Source organism: Dicentrarchus labrax, unplaced genomic scaffold (assembly GCF_905237075.1).
Source record: "Dicentrarchus labrax unplaced genomic scaffold, dlabrax2021, whole genome shotgun sequence".
Classification (NCBI taxonomy): domain Eukaryota; kingdom Metazoa; phylum Chordata; class Actinopteri; family Moronidae; genus Dicentrarchus; species Dicentrarchus labrax.
Window position 1 is genome coordinate 12,846,295 of NW_026136716.1, and position 22,777 is coordinate 12,869,071.

Sequence of the window (22,777 nt, forward strand, 5' to 3'; positions counted from 1 at the left end):
TTCTTGGGTGGGGGATCACAGAAGCACTTCCAGTTCATTTAATACTTCTCACTTCAGACTCCATTATTCAAAGTTGTTAAGGATAAATCACACTAAGTATGTGTAGCAGTTGTGTACTCTCTCTTTCTGGCGTTGTGTGATGAATCAGGCACAAATCATCATTTTTGGAGCCAACCAGCCGTTTTTGCTGATAATAACGTAATCATTTTAGCTCTCCCGCAGCCAACTTCATGCTATCAAGCCACAGAAAATGCTAAAACAAATAAAGTCATAATTTAGCTTGGTTTGCAAGTTACACCAGAGGAATTTCTTATGAAGCTACCAAAGTAGCAGATAAGGTGGGGAGGTCAACAAATGACTATATATTATTATTACAGCTCAACCTACCAGGTTGATATCAGGGCTGTGGGACTGGTTTATTTATACATAAACGCCAGTCCCAGTGGTAAACTAATAATAATACATTCTAAACAATACTGACAAAAATACATTGGTACGATTATGTCAGGTAACAGCTAGCAATACCAAATAATGATCTAGTAATAGCTAGTGAAATCATTAACTCTGCTAGATACCGTAAGTGTTGATGATGTGAATGTGCATATCCAATCAGCATCAGATCCTGGACTAGACAGTTACGCCACAAGGAAAGTTCAGAAAATAAAAGGAATGCTTTCAATCATTGATTCATTTTTGTTTGTCTTCTGGCAGTAATTGTGCTGTCTCCTATGGCACCTGATTCTCCTGCATATAGGAGATTTGTTTTATTTCTCTCATAAATATAAATAAAAACGTTAATTGTTTGCAATATTTAGTCTAATTTCTCTTTGAGGTCAGAAAGTTACCATCAGGCTATACTGAAGTGCAAGCTTGCTTTAGATAGAAGAACATTTCATATATCATACATGCTTCATATATCATACACTTTTTTGTCTTCTGTATGCTCTGTTAGTTATTTTTACGCATGCTACATATGTTATAACTTTGCCATGCATTTATGGATTTTATTACATATATGTTTCAGCTGAATATGGTCCGGTTCTTTACTTCAAGAAGCTACACTCTAATCAATTGCTCTTTTTCAATCAGTGGCACCTGACAAAGCTATGAAATGCTCCTCCTCCATGTCCCTGGCAGCTGACACACTGCAGTAACAGTGTCTCCTCACACCACCATTTTATTTTAGATACTTTCTTTTCACACTTTCTTCCAGCTAACCCATGTTTGTTGTTATGCTGTTCAGTACAAGTCAAGACTAGGCCAAAACCAAGAGTAGACTGTGCTACGCTGTGTTCAAAGTTGCAATTAGCTCATCAAAGAAGACAGTTTTGGTTTTGCAGAAGTAAAAGTAGACATCAGAATAACGACTTGAGTAGGATAATGAAAATTTCTACTGGAAAAACCTGTGAACCATACTTGGATGATAGTGTTCATCATAAAGGGCTCTCAAACAGTTGTATAAAAAAAACTTAAACTGTATGGCTGAAGCTATTCCTACATGTTTAAATTAGCAATTTGTCCTGACCCATAAGTCTACTTTCACAGGCAACCACTGGCCTGATCTCAAAGACCCAACTTGGGGGTTCTGACCTGCATAGGTTGTAAATTCTGGTCCTTCAAAAGAATGTTATGTGTTGAGTGAGGATGAGAAACATGTACGAATTGTCAGATCTTTTAGTGGTTAGCTGATGTACATGTCTACAATTTCCTCTGTTTTACACATTACATCAGTAGATCTTGATTTACCTTTCACCAATAAGATTACAATAAAATAATATAAAATATGAAAACAATTTGTAATATATTTAATATCAATATTTAATAAACATAAAATAAAGCAAGCGTTGTTGCAGACTTGCAGACAGATGTCATCATCCAGACAATGAAAGGCAACAGTAGATAAATCAAGGTATTTCTTCCATGCAACGTATGGAATTTCAAGGCAATTTGAAGGCAGAGGAACCTTTGCCATCAAACACGCCCCTTCATCAACCAGAGAAGGAAACTGTATATTTTCTTCTTTTTATTTTGTTTTCCCTCTCATTAGTGTATTTAGGTTGAAACACAGCTTCAGCACGAGGGCAGCTTGCAAGCAGTGGAACCTTGTGAGGCAACAGGTCGGGATGCTTAGGATCATCATCCAGAGAAGGAAACCGTATGTTTCTTAAATCTGGGTACAACTTCTTCTGAATGTCTCCCATGTTCAGCACAGCTTTAGCAGGACAAGGGCTTACAAGCATTGGAATCTCCTGAGGCGACAGGTTGGGATGCTTAGGATCAGCATCTAGAGAAGGAAACTGTATGTTTTTTCTTTTATTATTTTTTTTCCTCCCATTAGTGTATTTAGTTTGAAACTCAGCTTCAGCACGAGGGCGGCTTGCAAGCAGTGGAACCTTGTGAGGCAACATGTTGGGATACTTGGGATCATCATCAAGAGAAGGAAACCGTATGTTTCTTAAATCTGGGTACAACTTCTCCTGAATGTCTCCCATGTCGAACACAGCTCTAGCAGGACAAGGACTTACAAGCATTGGAGTCTTGTGAGGCGACAGGTCGGGATGCTTAGGATCAGCATCATCATCCAGAGAAGGAAACCGTATGTTTCTTAAATCTGGGTACAACTTCTCCTGAATGTCTCCCATGTTCAGCACAGCTTTAGCAGGACAAGGGCTTACAAGCAGTGGAGTCTCCTGAGGTGAAAGGTTGGGATGCTTAGGATCAGCATGCAGAGAAGGAAACTGTATGTTTTTTCTTTTTTTCTTTTTTTTCCTCCCATTATTGTATTTAGTTTGAAACACAGCTTCAGCACGAGGGCGGCTTGCAAGCATTGGAACCTTGTGAGGCAACATGTTGGGATACTTGGGATCATCATCCAGAGAAGGAAACCGTATGTTTCTTAAATCTGGGTACAACTTCTCCTGAATGTCTCCCATGTTCAGCACAGCTTTAGCAGGACAAGGGCTTACAAGCAGTGGAGTCTCCTGAAGTGAAAGGTTGGGATGCTTAGGATCAGCATCCAGAGAAGGAATCTGTATATTTTTTAATTTTTTATTTTTTTTCCTCCCATTATTGTATTTAGTTTGAAACACAGCTTCAGCACGAGGGCGGCTTGCAAGCATTGGAACCTTGTGAGGCAACAGGTTGGGATACTTGGGATCATCATCCAGAGAAGAAAACCGTATGTTTCTTAAATCTGGGAACAACTTCTCCTGAATGTCTCCCATGTTCAGCACAGCTTTAGCAGGACAAGGGCTTACAAGCATTGAAATCTCCTGAGGCGACAGGTTGGGATGCTTAGGATCAGCATCATCATCCAGAGAAGGAAACCGTATGTTTCTTAAATCTGGGTACAACTTCTCCTGAATGTCTCCCATGTTCAGCACAGCTTTAGCAGGACAAGGGCTTACAAGCAGTGGAGTCTCCTGAAGTGAAAGGTTGGGATGCTTAGGATCAGCATCCAGAGAAGGAATCTGTATATTTTTTATTTTTTTATTTTTTTTCCTCCCATTATTGTATTTAGTTTGAAACACAGCTTCAGCACGAGGGCGGCTTGCAAGCATTGGAACCTTGTGAGGCAACAGGTTGGGATACTTGGGATCATCATCCAGAGAAGAAAACCGTATGTTTCTTAAATCTGGGAACAACTTCTCCTGAATGTCTCCCATGTTCAGCACAGCTTTAGCAGGACAAGGGCTTACAAGCATTGAAATCTCCTGAGGCGACAGGTTGGGATGCTTAGGATCAGCATCATCATCCAGAGAAGGAAACCGTATGTTTCTTAAATCTGGGTACAACTTCTCCTGAATGTCTCCCATGTTCAGCACAGCTTTAGTAGGACAAGGGCTTACAAGCAGAGGAATCTCCTGAGGCGACAGGTTGGGATGCTTAGGATCAGCATCTAGAGAAGGAAACTGTATGTTTCTTAAATCTGGGTACCACTTCTCCTGAATGTCTCCCATGTTCAGCACAGCTTTAGCAGGACAAGGGCTTACAAGCAGTGGAGTCTCCTGAAGTGAAAGGTTGGGATGCTTAGGATCAGCATCCAGAGAAGGAATCTGTATATTTTTTATTTTTTTATTTTTTTTCCTCCCATTATTGTATTTAGTTTGAAACACAGCTTCAGCACGAGGGCGGCTTGCAAGCATTGGAACCTTGTGAGGCAACAGGTTGGGATACTTGGGATCATCATCCAGAGAAGAAAACCGTATGTTTCTTAAATCTGGGAACAACTTCTCCTGAATGTCTCCCATGTTCAGCACAGCTTTAGCAGGACAAGGGCTTACAAGCATTGAAATCTCCTGAGGCGACAGGTTGGGATGCTTAGGATCAGCATCATCATCCAGAGAAGGAAATGTTTCTTAAATCTGGTACAACTTCTCCTAATGTCTCCCATGTTCAGCACAGCTTTAGTAGGACAAGGCTTAAAGCGGGTGGGTTGTTAATTAGAGAAGGAAACCGTATGTTTCTTAAATCTGGGTACCACTTCTCCTGAATGTCTCCCATGTTCAGCACAGCTTTAGCAGGACAAGGGCTTACAAGCAGTGGAGTCTCCTGAAGTGAAAGGTTGGGATGCTTAGGATCAGCATCCAGAGAAGGAATCTGTATATTTTTTTAATTTTTTTTTTTTTTTTCCTCCCATTATTGTATTTAGTTTGAAACACAGCTTCAGCACGAGGGCGGCTTGCAAGCATTGGAACCTTGTGAGGCAACAGGTTGGGATACTTGGGATCATCATCCAGAGAAGAAAACCGTATGTTTCTTAAATCTGGGAACAACTTCTCCTGAATGTCTCCCATGTTCAGCACAGCTTTAGCAGGACAAGGGCTTACAAGCATTGAAATCTCCTGAGGCGACAGGTTGGGATGCTTAGGATCAGCATCATCATCCAGAGAAGAAAACCGTATGTTTCTTAAATCTGGGTACCACTTCTCCTGAATGTCTCCCATGTTCAGCACAGCTTTAGTAGGACAAGGGCTTACAAGCAGTGGAATCTCCAGAGGCGACAGGTTGGGATGCTTAGGATCAGGATTGTCATCCAGAGAAGGAAACCATGTACTTTGTAAATCTGGGTTCTTCTTTTCCTGAATGTCTCCCATGTATAACACAACCTCAGCAGGAGGAGAGCTTGGAAGCAGTGGAATCGCAGCCACCTGGCTAAGGGGCATCAACTCAGGCACTTCATCATTAAGAGAAAGAAACCCAATGTCCAACAAAATATCAGAAGGTGAAGAGCTTGGAGGCAGAGGAAACTCACAAGCCATCACGCCGACAGGCTGGGACATCAAACAGGTTACTTCATCATCCAGGGAAGGAAACTCTGTGCCTTTCAAATCTGGGTACTTCTCACAAGTGTTTCCCATGTCCAACACAACATCAGTAGGTGGAGGGCTTGGAGGCAGTGGAATCTCAGCCAGCTGGCTGAGGGGCATCAAATCAGACACTTGACCATCAAGAGAAGGAAACCATGTGCAAGACAATCTCACAGCATCAGTAGGTGGTGGGCTTGGAGGCAGTTGAACCTCACAAGCCATCAAGCTGACAGGCTGGGACATCAAACAGGCCACTTCGTCATCCAGATCAATGTCGTCATCAAGAGAAGGAAACCCTATTTTCAGATTTTTTAAATCTGGGTACTTCTTCTCATGAACATGTCTTACATGATTTGCAGAATCAGCAGGTGCTGGGCTTGAAGGCAGTGGAACCTCACCAGCCATTATGCTGATAGTCTGGTTCATCAAACAGGCCACTTCATTATCCTGAGAGGGAAACCCAGTGTCTTTCAGATCTGGGTGCTTCTCATCAGTGTTCCCCGTGTCCAACACAGCATCAGCAGGTGGTGGGGTTGGAGGCAGAGGAACCTCCTCAGCAAGAAAGAACACAGTGTAGTAGTATTCCCTTGGTGGAGGTAGTTTGGTGGCTGCCCTTTGAAAGCCGCACAATCTGCAAAAATAGTGTCAATAGTTGATTTTAGCATGAAATACATAACAAATGATTATTAGACCAACTATAATTTATTTTCACCTCCGCCAAGGAGGTTTTGTTTTCGGTGTACTACTACTGGCCAGATTTTGATGAAACTGTTGGTTTAGCATGGTCCAAGGAAGAAACCATTACATTTTGGAGCAGATCCGACTCACAGTGCAGATGCAAAAAATATTTTTCACTTTCCTATGGAAACTGAATTCAGTGTGCGTACTCGAACCAGTTGAAGTGTATGCTGTGCAGCTAAACATACAACTGCTTTGTCTACAGTTGTTACAACCACAGTATGCTTGTTAAGCTTGTAATTGTTACAAATAAGCTAAAACAAAATCTGCCTGCATGTAGCTTTCTAAGTGCCCCTTTAGTTAAATGTTGGCTCAATCCTTTGGGAAAGATAGTTGATTGTTGAGTCTCATTCCCAGGTTGTCAAATACCTGGCAAGAGTAGATATTATACCTGGCAACCAAAAGTGTTGACTGACTGACGCCACCTTTAACTAAAGGAGTACCAATGTGCATATACCAACTTAAAGCTCAAACTAGTTGCCCCAGCTGACAGGACAACTGAGGCAGATTCTGGAAAGACGAGATCTGGAGCATTTAGCTATGTCTGGAGTTAAAGTAAGAGCTTTTAATAAGGTCCTGCTACTAATGTTTGTCTAGATGTAAGCAATGCCCAGAACCAGTCCATCATATGAGAGACAGCTATTACCTAGGCATAGGCATTTTAAACATCAACACCATAACTGCCTCTTCTTACCAAACTTTGGTTTCTGCATTATTAAAAGCATATGTGCTCCAGAGTTCACCTTCCTAGACTTTATATTTGAAGTTATTTGAAGCCTAATGCAACACTTACCTGTCAGTCTTGCCATAACGAGCTGCAAAGCACTGCATTTTACTGGCAAGAGAGCTGGCTCTTTGTAGTTGGAGAGACTCTACAAAACCGTTAAGTTGATGGCCATTTGCCTAAGAAAAGATTACATTTTTGGTGGTTAATTTGTTTACTAAAAATGCTATCAAGCTCATAATTCAGTGTTTAAAAAACTGAGACAGAGAAGAGAAACGCACCATTTCCTCAGCCGTTAGGCATTGGTTGGACCAAAGGTCCATAGTAGGTTTGACAGTCTGTTTATCAAACAGTTATCTCAAACTTCTCAAACTGCAATGTTAAAACAACATTTATTTAGACAGATACATATGAAATAACTATGATGCATATTAATATTGCATCAATTAAGCTCTTTTGGAAAAGTTCTTGAATTGTTTTAATGAAACATCAATAAAGACTTACTTCAATGAATTTTTTAAATGTCTGTGACCGCAGTAGGCCGTAGTCTTCTTGAAATATCGTTGTTTTTCGCAAAAGGATTGATCTTTTGATGTAGTTCACAAGTGTACCAATGTGTCTTTCTCTCTCTGTGCACTGAAAAGACTGGCTGCAAGTTCAAAAATCACCCAGTTTTCCAGAATATAATGCATTCTAGATTCCGTGATGTCATGTTTTGTTTTTTTTCAAATATATTCATACAACAACACTCATATATATATATATATATATATATATATATATAGTTGTTGTTGTTGTTGTTGTTGGTGATGATAATAAAACAACAATCTTCTAAACAAAATCAGCTACATAAAGCACTAGGGATATGTACCAATGGTTCCCAGCCTTTCTTGTCAGACGTACCCCACAGCCCAGTCCGATTAACTCAAGTACCCCTTCATCAGCATCTCCATTTATGTATCAAGTGTTTTCATTTGAATTAATTTTTGTTATTGTTTGTAATTTAACTGTGAATCATCAAGTGGCTATAATAGTGGATGTTAAAATATTTCCATACAATTGAACTGTCAATGTTTACTTCTGTTTGGTTGTATACAAAAGCAGAAAACCATGTATCCATTACTTTTAACTAATTATTTAAATAGTTTATCCATTCCTTTTAGCCTCATAACTAGTTTTCACAGACTCTTAATTGAAATAGCACCTAAATTAATTTTTATAGCTGACTCAGGATGTGGATGTATATTTTTAATCACATCATTAATTCAGTTTTTTCAAATTACTCCACAGTCTGTCCACAGATCCCCTGGCAACTGCAGAAGTACCCCCTGGGATGTCTGGATACCAGGAACACCAGCAATGTAACACAACCCAGTACATCAATGCCACAAATGAAAAATGATTAAAATAAAAACCACATTGACATCGTCTCCACAAAACATAACATTTTAAGCTTTATCTACAGGGCTGTTGTAAGAGGTTGTACTATTTCTACATACAAATTCAGTTTAAAATGACATATATTAGGGTTTTTAAAGCAGAACCTGAAATATTTACTGTCTAATTCTAGCTTTGGAAAATGATGTGGTTTCATCCTTTAAAATCCCGTATTCAGTCTAAAGCTCTCCTTGATATGAATCTAAAACAGCTCCTGGCTACAGCAGTGTACATTACAGTTTTTTTTTGGAGCTGTGTCCATGGTCTTTTGACCTGACAAACCCAACCAGCATTTTCATTTACCTATTTCACACTCACTGAGAGTAAAGATACAGTTTAGTGGTTTTAATCAACAGACCAGTGATGTCCAGAAGCAGCCATTGTCGCGTTGAAGCCACTGCCGCTCACTGTAGGGCTGAGGATTTGGCAGGAGTTGCATCAAAGTATCTGAAGGTCAAACGCATCAGCCTCACGACATTTGCAGCGGGCCATTGGAGGGCATGAGGAGCTGGATTCACTCATCAAAGCCTTCGTCACTGGTGGTGGTGTCAACTCCCACATCCACAAATCTGTGACTGTAAGGAGGGGGCAACAGAAGACTGCTTAACCTGTGCTGTCGGAGACTGGACCATCTCAGAGTGTGTCTCCATTAAATGGCCCAGTTTCTTTGCTTTGTGTTTATTTTTAAGTGGCTTCAATAATAGATTGTCTTGATTTTGGGGCTTTTTAAGAGATAATCCTGCATTTTTGTGCATTGTTTTGAACTATGTTGAATATTCATAACATTCTTTTTTCAAAGGGGGCCTAATAAATCCCTAAACTATAATTATTCAGAGGATTAAAGATTTATAAAACTATTTTGCATCAAATGGATGAGTTTCCAAAAACCATTCTTATAGGAATTGTCAAACAGACTCTTCCTTTTCTCCACTTTTATTCTGTGCAGAAGTAGTAACGTGGTGTTGCAAGTTTTCCCACCCACAAAGCAGAGACTTTATTCAGTATGGATATACTATGGTCTCTGCATAGCAGCCACCCAAAAGTGCTTCCTTTAAAGTTCATATTTCTGTCAGCTCTTCATTGTAACGTTTTGTGCAGTAGCACACATCTGCCTTCAATTCTGATACACACAATAATCCACTTTTATTCCAATAATATTGTTTATCTGGAGCCACAGGTATTATTATAGTGTGGCACTGCCCCTAGAGGTCGAAGCAGAGTATTCTAAGAAGATTTTAGAAAGGTGCCACTCAGGATGTAACAGGTTTGACATGTAAACTGCTGCTTTTACACAGAGATATGAAACTGACTAGAGTTTGCAGCTCATAAGGCCAAAAACACCTTTATATTTCAGCTATACAAGGTGTGTGTGTGTGTGTGTGTGTGTGTGTGTGTGTGTGTGTGTGTGTGTGTGTGTGTGTGTGTGTGTGTGTGTGTGTGTGTGTGTGTGTGTGGCTTAAAGGAGAAAGGTGCTGCTAGTTTTCCGGCCCATTGTGCCTGAAGTGTGTAGATAGGTTCGTTTGGGGCTCTGCGTCTTCTCTAACAATACCTCTCTGCCTCCGCCTATCTGCCTCTGTATCTGTGACAGATTCGCCCACACACTGACGGCACTGGGGCGTCAATCTGGTTTCTCTAGCCCATGTTATCTTGCACACACACACACACACTTTCCCCCTCTCCTTGCTGTCTTTCTCTACCACCTCTCACTCACCTTCTGGCTTCCAAGCCTCTCCCTCCCTCCCATCTGCCTCTCTATCTGTCTACATAGAGGACTGTGGTAAGGGTGCAGTTCAGCAGCAGTGGAGGTAGCCCCCTTTGTGTTTGTCAAGAGCAGTTTCGCAGGAGATCTTATCCCCTGTGTTGTTCTCTTTTACAGCAGGAAAAGGTGACTGAACTACACTCAGTGGGTTGCCAGGGTCGGACAGTTCAAGCTCAAACTCAGAGACACAATGTCATGCTCAGTGGGCCAAGTGGAAAGTCTTTCCAAGTGTAAAGCCCTTTCAAACATCTCTTAAGCTGGAGGTCATCGACCCCATGTGCTGAGAAGCTAGTCGCCTGTTTAAAGGCTTTGGGTTACATTCGTAAAGTATCAAAATGAAAGAGCATCTTGTTCTTTATTATCCCTTTGCACAAAATCTGTTAGTTGAGTGTGTCATACTGTAGGTGGTCCATTCACTCAAGTACCACAATGACGAAACAGGTTGAAAACTTCATGAATGGAGAATTCTCTTTTCCCCTGCAGACAGCATGTGGGCCAAAAGAAGAGTCTAGACCAGATGTCTAAACCAGGAACTTGGCACACATTTTTTCCAGGAAAATTCTGTGTGTGACTTTAAACGTCGGTTGGGTCTGACAGATAAGCTTGTCTCTTCAAAAAACATACAGGCGTACAACGGCAAAGGTCGATGCTTGCCAGCCCCTATGAACAGCCTGTCTGCGTGCTTTGTAGCCGGTCTACCGCACAATGGATCATGGGTGATTTGTGAGCATTAAAGGTAGCAAAGGTCATCTGGCAGTGAGCTTGCGGTGAGAACTGAATTCACAGAGCCCAATCCTTCAGTGAACTACATTCAGCAGAACCGAAAGCTTTATTGATCGCCCTCAGTACTAATGAGATTGGACATAGCATTCCTAACACCTCCAATATTCCTTTCTCACTAAATCAAGGGATTAGATTGGCATGCACATCCGTCTTATCCCTGCCTGTTACCGTCCATATGTGTCAGGCAGCCCCAAGCCAACAAAGAAGCATAAATGAGAATGAAAGAAAAGGTGGGATTGAATACAAGAAAAGAGCCACCTAAAGGATTTATAGGGCTCCAGCTGAGTCTATACGCTGAGGTAGGGACGCCCCACAAAAGGGGAGAGAGATGAGGGTTGTGATGGGCAGGCCATCACATCCACTGGGAGACAAAGGAGCGGGGCGAGAAGCAGCCGATGGACAGAAGGTCCATTTCCACTCACACAAAAGAGCTGGGGAGATGAAGCAGATTAGCAGCTCTTTATTCCCATTGTGAAAGCTCTAAATGATAAGATTAACCCCCTTTTTCCATCCCAGCCTGTGTCCTGCGTGCGTGGGTGGGTGTGCATAAGCTCACACAAGACATCACAAGCTCTTTCGCTTCTTTTTTCCTGTTTCTTTTGCACACTCCATCAGGATACGCTTCCTTCTTTCACATGCAGGTACACACACACATACACTTCTTTTTTTTCTGGAGAGCCTTTTATTCATCCTCATATGAAGGACAAATGCGACAGCTGGCTTTTGAGTCACTTCCCTTCTTTGTGCTAAACCCTTGAATTTACAGTTTGATGGGAAAGCTCTTAACTTAAACCCCGTCATCACTGAACTGACAATATTCTTTTTATGTTTCTCTGACTTGAAAATTACTCTTTTCAGTGGAAGAGGCACACTTGGGTTATGTTGCTATTAATCACTCACTCACTGGCCTTAATACAGCAGTAAAATGACACACCTATAGCAAGTAATACCAGGCAATTGTATTATATTTTTTATTTTGTTCCATCTCCAGTTTTTTCTCACCATCTGTGTGTATGTTCATGGAGGTGTCACCAACTGTTGTTCATACATGGGTTTGCTGTAGACAGTGGCTTCCTCTGATTATAACTTAGTATTTAGTGCCATCTACTGATCATCTTGTAACATTGCAAGCTCTCATTTTCCCCAATGTCATCAAAGATTTCATACAACCCATTGTGTAAAATAAATAAATAATAAATCTCTAAATTGTATGACATTAGAATTTTGGCCAATCAAAGCTATACCAGGGTTAATGCTTGGTTTGAACTGAAAATAAGTGACAAACTGTTGGAAGTGACAGAAATTTGCTTAATAACATTACCACTATAAAGCTCTACTGGACCCTTAGCATTGCTCTTTTTTTTATTGACTTCATTTCCAGTGGTGGACTGTAACTAAGTAGTTTTGCTAAAGTACTGCACTTTAATACAACTTTGAGGTACTTGTACTTATGTGTTTCGATGCTATGTTACTTTAAACTCATTTCAGAGGGGAAAATTTTACTTTTTATCCCACTACATATATCTGACAGATATTGTTTACAGTTGTGTATCTTACTTTTCAGATTAAAAGTTTACTTTACTCGTCAGGTTAAAAGTTCAATCCAAAAGATATGATCAGATATGAGCAGTCAAATATTAAGTATTTATTATCAATTAAACTACCCAACAGTTTATACAGTAGTTAAAATGACCACCTTGACAACAACAACAATATGCTGCATAATGAGTAGCCTACTTACTTTTGATCCTTTAAGTACATTTTGCTGTCAACAGCCTACTTCTGTACTTTAAGGGAAATTATTTAATGCAGACCTTTGAGCTTTAATGGAGTATTTCTATTTGTATGCTATGACACTGCTACTTTTATGTAACTAAATGATCTCCCATCCATGTTATGTAAATATCAGCGACACAGAAACACCAGCAAACAAGAATGAAATGAATGAAGAAAACCTGTTTTACAGTATTTCAACAGATGTTTTCAAATGCAAAAGGTGCAGGTACAGAGCAACAATCTTTGGAGAAAAGAATACAATTGATGCTGTGATATTTACTTTTCTGGCACATACAATATGTAAAGTATCAAAGTAACAAATAGCAAAGGAATACAGCACAAATTAAAGTTAAACATGTTCATAGTGCTAGCTGTAATTTGTATTTTGTTGTCCATTATGTCATGATTCAAAGAATATAGTCATTTGAACACAGGTTATGTTGTTTTCTGGAAATATTTGCTTTTGTTGCACGTTTTTAATGTGTTGTGTTGCAAACAAAATGTGTCATTTTGCACAGTGACATTCAGGCCCGTGTCTGTGAACTCCTGAATGGACAAATATGCTCAAGGCAAATGAGCAAACTGTAATTTCCTCTTTCTGTACACTGCTTTAGGGTGTCTCCATGCTGCTCCCTTCCTGCCTCCATGAGTCACGCCCGGTGCCTGTCACTAGGGGGCGCTTACGTCCACGCCGTGCAGTCCCACGCTGTTGCGTAAAGCGTCGATTGCCGAGTCATGGAAAAGCTGTTGTTTAACCTGCTCTCAGCAAGGACATCAGCGGTAGCAGCATGAGTACACACAGTTGACAGGTAGCGGTGACAGACACACAGCTGTATGTATCACATACTCGGACATACGGTCCGGCTCGTTATGAAGCGTCGCTTGTGGTAAAGCTGCGTAAAGCCGAGTCAGCTAGCTAACAGCTAGTTTTGTAGTGAACTGCTAACTTAGCTTCTGTGGACTAAACCTCTGTTACTGACACTGGAGTGTGTGCGTCGCTGAGGTACCTGACAAGTTGACAGCAACCGACAGGCCACTAAGGTAATGGTAATGTTACAACTAACAGCAGTGCATTAGTTAATGTGTGCAGCCTCTTAAATGATGTCGTAGTGGGTGTACTAACAGGTTACACTCCATTTGTCATCTCTGTGAAGGGTTTGTGTACGCTGCTCTGCCCAACCCATATGGCATTTTGGTAATGTGTGGCAAATGGGGTGGTGGTAATTTATAACCAGCGGCTAAAAGCAGGTGCAATGGTGAACTGTGAGACTAAAGATGTCACAGAAGTTCACAGCCTAATATAGCAGAGACCAGCAGCCAGCCAAGTTTGTGCGGAGACTCTGAACTCACTTACCTCTCCATTATCAGAAACTAATATGTCGTTTAAGCTGTTTCATTTAATATTCCCTGTTATTGTTGTTCTGTAGCTGCAGCCATGGTGTTCATGCAGAGCTACTGCGAAGCCAACTCCTCCATCTCCCACACCTGGGTGGATGAAGGCATCTCCCCCTGCTTCTACTTCACACTGGTCCCCACCATCCTGCTCACCATCGCCTTCTTCCTGGGCACCATCCACTGCATATTCTACAAGAAATATGGCACAGTGATGGAGCCCAAGTTCATCCCACGCTCCCGCCTCTACGGCTTCCAGCAGGCCGTCTCCATCCTTCTCCTGGTCCAGTTTCTGAGTGGGATGGTGTGGCGGGCTGCCAGCGGAGGAGAGCTCCCAGGCTATGTGGTGCTGTACGGCTGCTTCTCTGCGCTGGCCTGGGCCTGGGCTATAGCGCTGCTCAGGGTGGAGAGACGTAGAGTCCTGTTGATGGACCGGACCAGGGGCCACAGCACGGCCCTGCTGCTGTTCTGGGCTCTGGCTTTCTCAGCTGAGAACTTGGCCTTCATCTCCTGGTACAGTCCTCACTGGTGGTGGGCCCTGGAGAACAATCAACAACAGGTGAGGAAAAGATTGAATGTTTTAACCATCATTTTGAAAATAAAACCCCCAAAAAGACTGATCAAGAGTACTTGGACTTCAGTAGCACAAATCTCCAGGTTAAGAGTATTGTCAGATTGGGTTTAGTAAAAATATTTTACACTGCATACTGCTTTACTTCACTGCTGTCCTCTGTACCATGCAGCTTGTGTTATTTGGGTTATTTCTATACCTATCTATTCAGCTCACTTACCTTTGTTTCTCAACTGTTGATCCAGGAATGCACTGATAGCAGATGCCCTTATTCCTCATATGGATAATACTCATTCCATTATCATCTGTGTTAATGTTTTATGATGTCGATGGTGAGTGTTTTAACAGTCTAATGAGCCAAAGGTTAAGTATTTATTAAAGATGGGTGTGTCTTTTGACTCTCCCTGCTCAAAGCCTTCTTGCCTGTCTTGTTTCAAACATTACAAACTACCCGCCCAGCCATCAAAGAAAGAAAGAAAAGCTGGCATGCAAAACATCCATAACACCACTGAAAGGGAGTGCTAGACTAGAGCCTTTTTTTTTTTTTTGCTGAGTCATTGCCCAGTCTGACAAAATCTTGCCCCGCCCACACCAGTCAGCTGCAGTAGTTTTTAACCATGTGGTCATATAATTGTCAGCATGACTTAGTTATTTTTGTTCATCGTATTGTTGTTTGAAGGGTCCTTTGTATTCTTTTGTCTTTTGTATTCTAACTTAAAATGTAAAATGTTTATCCTACTGTTGGAGTATTTTACTCAATTTAAAACCCCAATTAAATTCTAAAGACCCCTTTTTGAAGAGTCAGAACTCCAGCTGGAGTTTTTCCCTTCTCCATGCACTTTGGAAGTAGGTGAAGAAACATTGTATTGATAACAGTAACTTGTGTGATAGTATGTTGACATAAGTTACTCAGAGGCTTGGTCATTGTTTGATAAATGACACATCTAATGCAGTCATCAGTATAGTTATTTTTCTCATACACGGCTGCATTATGAGCATTAAATGTACATCTCTCTGCTATTACATGCTGATTAACTGCAGTTTGGTATCTATATTGATCTGCTCTTGATTGTCTGTGAACCCCTCAGGTGCACTTTGCTCTTTGGCTGATGCGCTACATTGGAACCGGGCTGCTCTTCTTCATCGGACTCAAAGCTCCAGGGTTGCCACGGAGACCATACATGCTACTGATTAACGAAGATGAGCGGGACGTGGAGAACAGCGGACAGGTAGCGTGACGCACAAAAGTAAAAAGTAGTCAGAAGGTGAAGTACAGATACCTGAAAAACTATTTGTACTAGTAACAAAGTATTTGTACTTCGTTACTTCCATTATACGCTATGCAATGTTGTGTTTGGTATTTAATATATTAATCTCTATTAATCTCTATCTCAGAGTCTTTTGGGCAGAACAGAAGAGAACGAATCTACCTGGAAGGGTTTCTGGAAGAAAGTCCGCCTCCTTGCTCCCTACATGTGGCCCCGGGGGAACGTCGTCCTCCAGCTGCTGGTCCTCTTGTGTTTGGGGCTGCTTGGAATCGAGAGAGTTATTAATGTCTTTGTACCCATTTTCTACAGGAATATTGGTGAGTGATCTCTTTTTACCTTACCCTGTAGACTCAAATGTACATTTATATGTTAAATGTTGTGTTTCTGCAACTGCATTGCTGCAACAAGCCTGAGCCGCAAGCTAATAGTGGATTTAACTTATTCAGTTTGCGCCACAAGTCAAAAAACCCCAAGGTCCACAGAAAAACATGCCAAAACATAATGTTTAATATACACCTAGTGGCGTGCAGATACAGTATACTCATCAAGTTTAACACACACTGTTCCTCAGGATGTGTGATAAAATTGAGACATCCGTCTCCTGATAGTTACTGGCTCCAGAGGGCCGAGGACACAAAAAAATAACACCTTACAAATTTTACGTGTCTCATTTTATTGTCTTGTTTATCTACCATATCTTCAAGCCAAATGTCTGACTGTCTAACTTTTTTACTCATTTACCTTTATGTCTTTGTCCCGGTCTCAGTGAATGAACTGACTGATGGAAGCAGCTGGCACACTCTGGCTACTACAGTGTGTGTTTATGTCCTGCTCAAGTTCCTGCAGGGCGGCGGGGCAGGTAGGACCAACTCATTCATGCTCTGGATGCATAATGTAGAGACTGTCACAGAAAGACACACAAATACTTCACAAGTGATACTGCACATTTAGTGGAGAGTAGAGTTAAGGCCTGTTGATCACTTTCACCATTATCTCCTCCTCTTCCCAGGTGCCTCGGGGTTTGTCAGTAACATGCGCTCTTTCTTGTGGATCCGGGTGCAGCAGTTCACCAACTGCATGATTCAAGTGCGCCTGTTTGCCCACTTGCACTCCCTCTGTCTGCGCTGGCACCTAGGCCGCAAAACCGGCGAAGTGTTGAGAAGCGTCGACCGCGGCACCTCTTCCATTAACAACCTGCTCAGGTAGGATGGCGCTGGATGTGACGGAGGATAGCTTTGCTGCAACTATCCGGCTCATCAGATACTTTTTATTTTATATCAACATTCAGCAGAAAATTCCAGCCATGTAGTGGGACAAGGGTTCTTTCTGGAGCCATATTTTTCCTGCAATTGACTCAACTGTCACCTTTTTCCCCCCACAGCTACATAGTGTTCAGCATCGTGCCAACCATCACTGATATTGTCATTTCTATCATCTACTTCATCACTTACTTCAACGCCTGGTTCGGCCTTATTGTCTTTGTCTGCATGGCGCTGTACCTCAGTAAGTCCAAATTGAAGTGAATTGATAATCTTAAACAATGTGATTTAGTTTAGTTGAATGTATCCACAGATGAAACGTTCTCATTGTCATTGCCTGATAATGTTTCCACCAGCTCTGACCATCATCATCACCGAATGGAGGACCAAGTTCAGGCGGAACATGAACCAGATGGACAACAACGCCAAGTCCAAGGCTGTGGACTCCTTGTTAAACTTTGAGACGGTACATTAAACTCTTTGTCTGCAATCTGCCTTTTTGCTTCATGAAGAGGTTCCATTTATTTCAAGATGTCAAATGTTGTTCTATTTATTCTTTTGTCTGTTCAATAGGTAAAATACTACAATGCAGAGAGCTACGAGGTCAGCCGATTCGAGGACGCCATCTTAAAATATCAGGTAAGTCAGAGGTATTGGACAAGTGTCCATTTTGACCCTACTATTGGTCTACGTAGAGCTAAACAACACCATAATATTTTTGTAATAGCTGATGTGGTCACAACTTCCTCTGCTCTTTTACTTTAGCAGAATACTGAACACAATCTTTGCCATGAGAAGAATGTGCTGGTGTGCTCAGTTTGACAGAAGTCAAAACAAACCTCTGTGTCTAGTTACTGCTATCAGCGCCAAGCTGCACAAGATGCTGCGTGGAAGCAAATCAGAACGTTGCCAAACAGCAGATGGCCAAACCCCTCAAGGAAATATGATTATTTATGGCAGGTTTAGTTTCAAAACAAAGACAATAAGAAAAAGATGAATATAACACAGTTGCTTCCAGCTAGAACTCATTTTAGAAGCTATTTGTGCATGTTAATGTTTCTTTTTTTTTTTTTTAAATTGTCTATCAGTGTTCAGTGTGTGTATGGAAGTAAAATAGGTCTTAAACTACATTCATATGGTTATAAAAAAAGGTCTTAAATTTAACTTCTTTTCTCGTCCTGTTTTTAGGGGGCAGAGTGGAAGGCTCAGGCGTCGCTGGCCTTCCTCAACCAAACACAGAACATCATCATCGGATCAGGCCTGCTGGCCGGCTCCCTGCTCTGTGCCTACTTCGTGACTGAAGGAAAGTTTCAGGTACTAACACTTTTTTCATTTCTCTACTAGAACCCATTGAAACTGAACACATGATTGAGTTTGACTATGAAAAATCTCCTCTTATCCTAGGTTGGAGATTTCGTCCTCTTCGGTACCTACATCATCCAGCTGTACACCCCTCTCAACTGGTTCGGAACCTACTACAGGTAAGAGGAGGCAGAAATAGCGTAAAATGCATTGCACTGAATGAAGATCTGTTCACATTTATATTTAGTCCTGTGCTTTTGGGTAATTCTTGTCATTGTTGTTAACTCTTGTCTCTGTTTTTACTGCAGAATGATCCAGACTTCTTTTATTGACATGGAAAGCATGATCAAACTTTTTGAAGAAGAGGAAGAGGTACTTTTGAAACTGGTCTTTGTTCATGATTTTACTTTAAACACTGTATTATGACCCACTTTTTTTATATTTTCTCTATCTGTCCTCTTGTGCAGGTGAAAGATGAAGTAAATGCAGGGAATTTCCTCTACAAACTGGGAAAAGTGGAGTTTGAGAACGTTTACTTCAGCTATTCAAGCGGGTTGGTTCACATTTTGATTCTGTGGCCTGGTTGTTATCAACAAGATGTAAACCAACATGTAGATATTTTTATTTTTTTAAGACTAATTTCTTAGAGTTCCTCACTGTTTTACAGGAAGGAGATTCTCAAGGACGTTTCCTTCACAGTACTGCCAGGAGAGACAGTTGCCCTGGTAAGTCTAAGACACAGCTTTCCCCCTCTACTCACTCATACAGCTCTGATAGGACTGCACAATTACAATTTCGTGTTAACCTCCCCAGGTGGGACCATCAGGCTCTGGGAAGAGCACCATCATTCGACTCATCTTCCGTTTCTATGACGTTCAGGGAGGCTCCATCAGCATCGACGGCCAGGATATTTCAAAAGTAAATGTCTGGCACCAGAACTCGTACATGAGTACAAAATAATTAAAGTATAAATAAAGTATCGAGCATTGAGAAATACACACAGTACACTGTAACAATACATGTAAAACAGTACGTATGTGTGTGTGTATAAGCTTTACAATATAAGCAAATATCAGTGACATAGAAGGATAACTTAATATAACGCCACCAAAGCTAATTAGCAACTTCTCATATGCATTAAGAGGCACTGTACACCATTTCATGTGCAAACAAAGTCATCTAACTGCTATAAGCATAAATTAGCTCCTTGTTATGTTGCTCTTGAGATTACCAAGAGCAATATAAGCACAAGTTGCAATGTCTTGAATATTGCTTTATGCAGCTGTGTGTGCGTTCACGGGCACACTCTTGACTAGTAATTACTATGATGTCTTTGTTGTCTTTCCTCAGGTGAAGCAGACATCTCTGCGAGCGCATATCGGTGTGGTTCCCCAGGATACGGTGCTTTTCAACGACACCATCCAGAATAACATTCGCTACGGCCGTGTCTCTGCCAGTGACCAGGAGGTGGAGGAGGCTGCTATAGCTGCTGATATACACGATAAAATAATGACCTTCCCTGAAGGTAACTTATACATTAATCTGCCTGTCCTCAATGTCAGCATGGTGATTCTTGAGTCACAGTGCTGAGAGGGTTTTATTGTTTTTACCAATGAATCAAGTATAAAGTGGATGTTGAAAGCAATGTGACCAATATAAATCCCCTCACATGTTACCTCCTACCTGTATGTTTCTCTGGCAGCTTATGACACGCAGGTTGGTGAAAGAGGTCTGAAGCTGAGTGGAGGAGAGAAGCAAAGAGTTGCTATTGCCAGAACTATCCTCAAAGCTCCACAGATCATCCTGCTGGATGAGGTGAGATTACGGTGATATACAGACAGATCAACTTTGCCACATTGTTGCCCCTTTTGTATATTGCTGTTTATGACTCAGTTGCTGCTCGGGGGACCAGGTGAGAATGGGTGAAATTCGGGACAGAGGTGTTAGGGTTGCGTGTGGTCACGTATTCAGAGCAAGGATTAATAAAGCACAGCGTCCTGGCTCTGTTTACAAGACGCATGAACCATTATGCACAGGTGACAGGCTTGTGACATCATTGAAAAGGCAGGAAATATATTCCAATATATGATTGCCGCTCAGAGTTATTGCATTCCACGGCTCTTCTGCCAACAGCGCCGGGGGCCTCTCCCTCTCCTCTTGTGCCGTGCACAGGCACTCAGTAGGTGTGGTGGCATGTTTGACCTTCTCTCCCACTCTTTCTCTCTGGATTAGGGTGTTCCTTTAGCTAAGCCTACGTGTAAATAATAAAGTTAGTATTGTAAATATTTAAATAGTTAGTCCCCCTCCCCCCCTTTGTTGATATGTTTTTACCTTTTTGCTTCAAATATGTACAATGTCCCTGTAGTGAGTTTGTGATTATTTGGCTAATTATTAATGAGAAAACACCTTATTTTGAACCCTGATTGATCTATTAATTCATGTAGATGAACTGATACTTTAATGAAAGGATTCTGTCATTCACTGCTTTATTCTGGTGACAGCAGCTGCCTGTGGTGCATTTTTCATGACTTTCTGGCAGCACACCAAAATACACACAATACGTTCACAAGTCAAGTTGAGTCTCACAGCATACAAACAGCTCTCGTTTAGCTCAATCATATTATCTAATACTCTAACGGTTTAGTATTTCTGAGACAAACATGGTGGGATTTGGGATTCAGGACATCTAGTCACCCTAGTTGCTGCTCGGCTTTAACTTAAATGAATAGACTTTCAGACGTATGTTGCCTTGTTTCACTTTCATTTGAATGGCTAAAGTTATTGCTGTTATCTCCAGTTTTAACAAATGATGTCTCTCTGTGTCTGCAGGCCACATCTGCACTCGACACACAGACAGAACGCAACATCCAGGCCTCGTTGGCTAAAGTCTGTACCAATCGTACAACAGTTGTTGTAGCTCACAGGTAAGAGGTGCATGTACTGTAGGGTTTTTTTCTTAAAGGTTTTTTTTCTTGTGTTATTTAATAAGTCGTGTTAATCTCTTTATTTTAATATGAAAGGTTATCCACCATTATCGGAGCAGACCAGATTCTGGTGATCAGCGATGGCCGGATTGCTGAGCGAGGACGGTAAGTGTGCCTTATTGACCTGTCGTAGTCACAGTCGATTCTCCTTTTCAATGAACTCCCAAGTGACTCACTTCCTCTCCATCCAAGACACGAGGAATTGCTACTCAAGGGAGGCCTGTATGCAGACATGTGGATGAACCAGCAGCAGAGCCAGGACTCAGATTCCTCGTCAGAGTCAGAAACCAAAGACCGCAAGTCTGAGAAGCTGCAGCCGCCATCAACCTCCTCAGGGCACCACGGCCACTGAATGTACTTATTTTTGTTTGTTTGTTTTTATAAAAGCGAACTCTACATTTTGATTCCGCCCTTAATTGTAAAATGTTGATGGATGATTTTAACATGAAGGAACAATCAGCAAGATGTTATTTATTTTTTATAATTTTCTTTTGCCTGTGTAAGTTTAAGTAATCTATGACATCACGTATATAAAGATACAAAAGGGACACACACAAAGAAGCGCAGCCTCAGCACTACATTTTGATGAATTTAGGGGCTAATGATTCTGCTGCCCACTGAACAATATCATCAAAGACAATAGGTTGGTGTTAGAAGCTGTCATTTTGTTTTATTTAGCTTAGTTTTAAAGTTTTTGATAGTCGATTTCGGAGCTCTGTTGTTATTTAAAGTGGTACTTTTTTTAAATATAAATCTGTAAGCCTCTTTGCACTTAGGTAAACCAGGTTGTGCTGCTTGTCTGATCATTGTGTTCTCTTCATTGTTGGTGTCTTCTTCAGTGGTTTACTTAATACACAGAAAGTGAAGATCAAACTTGTCAATCGTGTGAATTTTCTAAAACAGTTTTTTGACTGGCTGATTCTTTACATATAAAGTTGTACAATCCACGTCTGCCTATTTCATTAAAAACAATAGACATTTCTGATGGCAGATATTTTTGCTAGTTTCACGGACATAATAGAGTCAAGTTATTTATTTGATCTGTTGCTACTCAAAAGCTCATGCAGTTACAATACCCACAGTATTCTCACTTAATGTAATATACGAGTATATACAGTCACATACACTATACTATGAATAGGGATTTGCCATATCTACCTCATAAAAGGTATTGTTCGTGATTATTACATTTTGTAAATATTCTGTTTCTTGGAAAAATAAAAGTTTTCTTTTTGCATGTGTTCTAGTTTGTAAAAGTCCAGTTTTGATCAGATCATGTTAACTTACAGTTTCTGTATGCATCCATATGATAGCTATTTTACAGTTATGTGAGGGCTCACATGGTGTTTTAAAGTATGGTACAGAATTATTTAATTGTAAGGATGGAAAATACTTGTGACTGCACAGTTTTTGTTTAATTAGAAAAATATTTTACCGGTATGTAATGCAGACTTTATATAAGGCAAATCAACGGA

General features: G+C 41.0%; 1 protein-coding gene and 1 long non-coding RNA gene across 2 annotated transcripts; one reads left to right on the forward strand and one right to left on the reverse strand.

Annotated features, from left to right (window-relative positions):
- Positions 1 to 11,707: 11,707 nt before the first annotated feature.
- LOC127378911 (uncharacterized) lies at positions 11,708 to 15,580 on the reverse strand. The gene is made up of 2 exons (XR_007888211.1): positions 14,710 to 15,580; positions 11,708 to 14,456 (listed from the first exon to the last, which is right to left on the reverse strand). It is a non-coding gene; the product is annotated as an uncharacterized LOC127378911 (long non-coding RNA).
- Positions 13,962 to 22,543, forward strand: abcb6a (ATP-binding cassette, sub-family B (MDR/TAP), member 6a). The gene is made up of 19 exons (XM_051428231.1): positions 13,962 to 14,477; positions 15,578 to 15,718; positions 15,885 to 16,074; positions 16,524 to 16,616; positions 16,767 to 16,959; positions 17,139 to 17,260; positions 17,373 to 17,482; positions 17,590 to 17,655; positions 18,205 to 18,330; positions 18,421 to 18,497; positions 18,627 to 18,690; positions 18,786 to 18,871; positions 18,986 to 19,043; positions 19,132 to 19,236; positions 19,669 to 19,843; positions 20,021 to 20,133; positions 21,148 to 21,242; positions 21,339 to 21,407; positions 21,495 to 22,543. The coding sequence occupies exons 1-19, from the start codon at positions 13,962 to 13,964 to the stop codon at positions 21,652 to 21,654; spliced, it is 2,559 nt and encodes an 852-aa protein (XP_051284191.1). The 3' UTR covers positions 21,655 to 22,543.
- Positions 22,544 to 22,777: the final 234 nt, after the last annotated feature.

Excerpts from the sequence above, each read along its gene's own strand:
- abcb6a (XM_051428231.1), top strand. The coding sequence starts at position 13,962 with ATGGTGTTCATGCAGAGCTACTGCGAAGCCAACTCCTCCATCTCCCAC. Across the intron at positions 16,075-16,523 it reads CATTTTCTACAGGAATATTG|TGAATGAACTGACTGATGGA; the intron begins GTGAGTGATCTC and ends TCCCGGTCTCAG. Across the intron at positions 18,872-18,985 it reads TACTTCAGCTATTCAAGCGG|GAAGGAGATTCTCAAGGACG; the intron begins GTTGGTTCACAT and ends ACTGTTTTACAG.